This window comes from Chondrus crispus, genomic scaffold (genome assembly GCF_000350225.1).
Source record: "Chondrus crispus Stackhouse genomic scaffold, scaffold_564, whole genome shotgun sequence".
NCBI classification, from domain to species: Eukaryota; Rhodophyta; class Florideophyceae; order Gigartinales; family Gigartinaceae; genus Chondrus; species Chondrus crispus.
Genome location: NW_005178554.1, coordinates 20,548 through 25,209, shown reverse-complemented (window position 1 = coordinate 25,209; position 4,662 = coordinate 20,548). Strand labels below are relative to the sequence as shown.

At 45.8% G+C, this 4,662-nt stretch overlaps 1 protein-coding gene across 1 annotated transcript; it reads left to right on the top strand.

The window, feature by feature from the left end:
- Positions 1–777: 777 nt before the first annotated feature.
- Positions 778–909, top strand: CHC_T00000664001 (hypothetical protein). Its single transcript, XM_005710380.1, has one exon. It carries the CDS (start codon positions 778–780, stop codon positions 907–909), a length of 132 nt encoding a protein of 43 aa, XP_005710437.1.
- Positions 910–4,662: the final 3,753 nt, after the last annotated feature.

Genomic DNA, 4,662 nt, shown 5'->3' with positions numbered 1-4,662 from the left:
TCTGCATCCATCGATGCGCTTGCCACGTCTGAGCTTGCGCTGTTATCCAATCGCACGGATGTATCTTTGAGTCTCCAGCTAAACTTTTGTCCATCTTGTACAAACTCGTTTCCCTCCTTGAAAGTAACCTTGCTTTTACATGCCCTGAATCCAAACGCTGCCTTGTATTGAATGGTCCCTTTGAGCACCTCTCGACGATCATCATGAAGGTAGTTGAGACTAATGACTGTTGCTGGGAACCATGCCTTGCTTTCTTCTTCATTCTCCAAGGTATAGTAGACCTCTATATCACTCCCGAATTGGAGGCCATTGAAAAGATCTGATACCATTATCAACTGGTGGATGGTATCGTCCTCTGTTAATTTCCCTTGGAAAGTGATACTTGAGAAATTTGTTTGAAATATATACCGAAGACTAAAGAGTTGGGGGTAACCATTAATGGTTCCAATTGGAACGTAGTCAGTATATAGACATATGTGTTTTTTGTGAAATCGATATTTTTGTAACGGTCACATTTAAAGATGCACGGCTCTGTGCAGCATCTAAATACCATGGGACTTAGACGTGCAAGTGAACAGCTGGGTATGGGCTCCAAAGGTACCGACATCATCCAGTCCGGATTGCTTTGAAAGTCAGTCATGTGTCATTGAATTACTGTTCTTTTAATCATAGTTGCTTTAGATTTAATTGTGCAATGAAGATAGAAGTGTCACTACAGAGTGATGATGATACTGTTCTCGCTATTGAAAGTATGAATTACCCAGTACCTACTCTTAGATGTCGTCCTCATCAGTGCCCTTCCTCTGTGAATCACTGTCACCACTAGAATCACTTTATTTTTGTGACGTCAACATCTTGAAGTGCTCTTTTGTTGACTGTTTTGTGATTCACACACAAATTGTTTTGTGACTCTCACTCCATTGTCTCACAATCATCTCCAACATCAACAAACCATCACAAACCCATTTAAAAAGCATAGCTGATAGCCTTGTTCTACAGACATTTTACGGCCTTCACTCTCGGGCTTGTGAAGCCTGCCTTATTCGTTGAAAAGTGCGTCGCCCAGAGTCAAACTCCCTCTCATGGACAGGAGAGGGCCCATGGTGCTTCAGTGTAGGGCGAGAATGCCAGACCGTCCGGCAGCTGCAGCAGATAGCTTGCCTACATGTAGAACACCACTGCACTTGGCGCGAGCCCTTTCTAAGTGCCTTGGGCCCGTCTTCTGTCCGTCTTTTGACCCCAATACAGAGTACGCAGTAGATTTGGGTCCCACTGACCTTCTCGTGCAGTACATTCCGGTTCAACCTACGCAATTGCGAACACGAAGGGAAGGGGAAGTGTCTCTGGAAATTAGCCGTAGAGGGCTGGAAACGGAGATATGTTTTTGTGTGACGTTGTTCAGTTTGTTTGCCATTTGAGATGGAGAGCCTTTTATATGTGATCTTCGTGATGCCCCCACACAACTCACACAAAGCCATCACAAAATGCACACTGCCATCACAAAATGCACACTGTCAGTGTGAGAGTTTTGATTTCAAGGTTGACGCCACGTGTAAAACATTGCATATCGATCCACACGTGTAATACATTGCATTTAGGACACGTGTGATGTGTTTGTCGCGCGACAAGATCTACAAAAGCTGTATGGGTGGCTACCCATACTAGAATCAACCTCTAAAAAATTAACAAAAATTAATCTAGTTCCAGTATGGCTGGCAAGCCATACAGCTTTTGTAAATCTTGTCGCGCGACAGCCATTACATATTACAGGGTCGCTCAATAGTGCCTACTTTAGTAGTGTTTCCCTCTATATAGTGCTATGGCTCAATCTCTGGCACAGGTTATCATACGCTCACGTGTACCATCCGGCATGGTTCAGTATTCAAAGGATGAAGTTATTTAGTTGTGTTATACAGGCTTTGTTGTGTTTGTTTTACAAGTGTGCTTTGTCCCCAAATATATGTATTTGAGCCTCCTTTCTATAGCGCCAACCTCCCAATAGTGCCATAGCTAGAGGTATGTCACACTATAGCACTATATCGTAGGAGGCACTGTATACGATTCTGTATCATAATCGGCCAATCATCATCCACCAGCTTCTCGCACGTGTAAAAGATTGCGTTTTGATCACCACGTGTAATACATTGCATTTTGGTCGCCACGTGCAGAACACTGCATATCGATCCACACGTGTAATACATTGCATTTGGGTCCACACGTGTGATGTGTTTGTCGCGCGACAAGATCTACAAAAGCTGTATGGGTGGCTACCCATACTAGAATCAACCTCTAAAAAATTAACAAAAATTAATCTAGTTCCAGTATGGTCTGGCCAGCCATACAGCTTTTGTAAATCTTGTCGCGCGACAGCCATTACATATTACAGGGTCGCTCAATAGTGCCTACTTTAGTAGTGTTTCCCTCTATATAGTGCTATGGCTCACTCTCTGGCACAAGTTATCATACGCTCACGTGTACCATCCGGCATGGTTTAGTATTCAAAGGATGAAGTTATTTAGTTGTGTTATACAGGCTTTGTTGTGTTTGTGTTAGCAGTGTGCATTGTCCCCAAATATATGTATTTGAGCCTCCTTTCTATAGCGCCAACCTCCCAATAGTGCCATAGCTAGAGGTATGTCACGCTATAGCACTATATCGTAGGAGGCACTGTATACGATTCCGTATCATAATCGGCCAATCGTCATCCACCAGCTTCTCGCACGTGTAAAACATTGCGTTTTGGTCACCACGTGTAATACATTGCATTTTGGTCGCCACGTGTAAAACATTGCATATCGATCCACACGTGTAATACATTGCATTTGGGTCCACACGTGTGATGTGTTTGTCGCGCGACAAGATCTACAAAAGCTGTATGGGTGGCCACCCATACTAGAATCAACCTCTAAAAAATTAGCAAAAATTAATCTAGTTCCAGTATGGCTGGCCAGCCATACAGCTTTTGTAAATCTTGTCGCGCGACAGCCATTACATGTCATTCCAAAGAAACTTGTCTGCGCATGCAGGCCTGCGCGGTATACCCTTCCCTAAAAGCATTATTTGGTAAAAAATTCTAATTTGGTGATTCAGTTTTCGTTGCTGCCAGTGCGGACAATGGGTACAGTCTTTCATCCCTGGACTTCAGGGAAACGCTCCGGGGCCTAAGCGTTCACCTCTTCTACAGTTTCCCGCAATGTTACCTCCGTGCCTCTCCCCATCCCGCCAAAAAAGAAAATAGCCGGCTCACAACACCTTTAAAGGCCAAACAGTAGTATTAGATCCACGATCAAACACTTTCTCGTCATGTTCACGAAACAGGCCTCCAGTTTCCCAAAATGTTACCTCCTCGCTTCTCCCCGTCCCGCCAAAAAAATGGCGGGCACACAGCACCGTTAAAGGCCAAACAGTAGTAATTGATCGACGATCAACACCTTCTCGTCCTGCTCCCGGGATTGGCCTCCAGTTATGGACAATTCACGCCCCCTGCGATGTCGATTGGAATGCGTCGTCAGGCAGTGCGCGCCAAGCAAGGGGCAGACGGGACGCAAGGGCCAAAGACAAACGGCAGACAGCGGTAAATTTATTGAAGATGAAAAAAAGGTTGCCGATGTGGTTTGCCTCACAGTCGACTGTGAGGCGAACCACACTGATGATCATCAGTCGTGGGACAGCAGACCGATTACAAAAATGTCTCAAGACCAAGGACGACGACAAACTGTCCCGCCTTCTTGACCCAGCCAACAACCGTCCCGGAGCCCCCCGTGTCGTCAAAGCGGACGAGGACAAAATCATTAAGCAGCGCATTAAATACACTGCCTCCCGGGGATTGGCAATTAACAATTATACATTGCGAGCTATCATGGCTCGCATTGCCAAGGATGGTCGACGCGGTTTTCAGACGAAGGACAACATGCCCTCCCCGGACGTTATTCGTACCTGGAGAACCCGAAACAGGGATATCACGTTTCCAACAGCCGATCCCACGAATCTTCTAATCCTAGTTACTCCCCGACTCCTCTAAATCTCCGAAGCACTGCGAATCCCTAAAGTACAAAAACCATCCTACTCCTTACTCCTGAATCCCCTGCCGGCCTGTGATCAGTGGCCTCTGATCACAGCTCCCCACTGATCACCGGTCCTAACTCTCAAAATTTGCACCTAAATTTTGCAAATTTTATACAGCAATGACGGTGCACCGGTTGACAAGGAGAGTGGGTGTATGGTGAGGGAAACGAAAAAGTTAAGGATCAGACTGGCTGCGGGAACTAGAGAGGTGTAGGGACACGGACTTCGAAAGGCGGGGATACATAACGTGCCCCCTTGCAACAAGCCCACAAAGGTAGCAGACCTGAATTTTGTTTGCAATAACGATACAGTTTATATGTCGCAACTACGGATATAGAGGCCGGCGCAGAGCTTATAGTCAGTGCATAAAAGTATGCAGAGCTCTTTCCAGCACACTGGCGGTTGAATAAAGACCAGAGTTCTTGTTCCGCACATATACTTATGCCTGACGTGGCGGATACCCTTCCTTTCGCCCCCACACTTGATAAATTCCACCGTCTGGGAGACTCCTGTGTTGTACTGCTGAGTTTGATGTGCATATGAGACACATATGGTCGTCGCTTTCGGCGCTGTCCTGCTCGCAGTAGTGCATAACTA

What these genes read in the sequence shown, in the direction of transcription:
- CHC_T00000664001 (XM_005710380.1), top strand. Translation starts at nt 778, where the DNA reads ATGTCGTCCTCATCAGTGCCCTTCCTCTGTGAATCACTGTCACCACTA.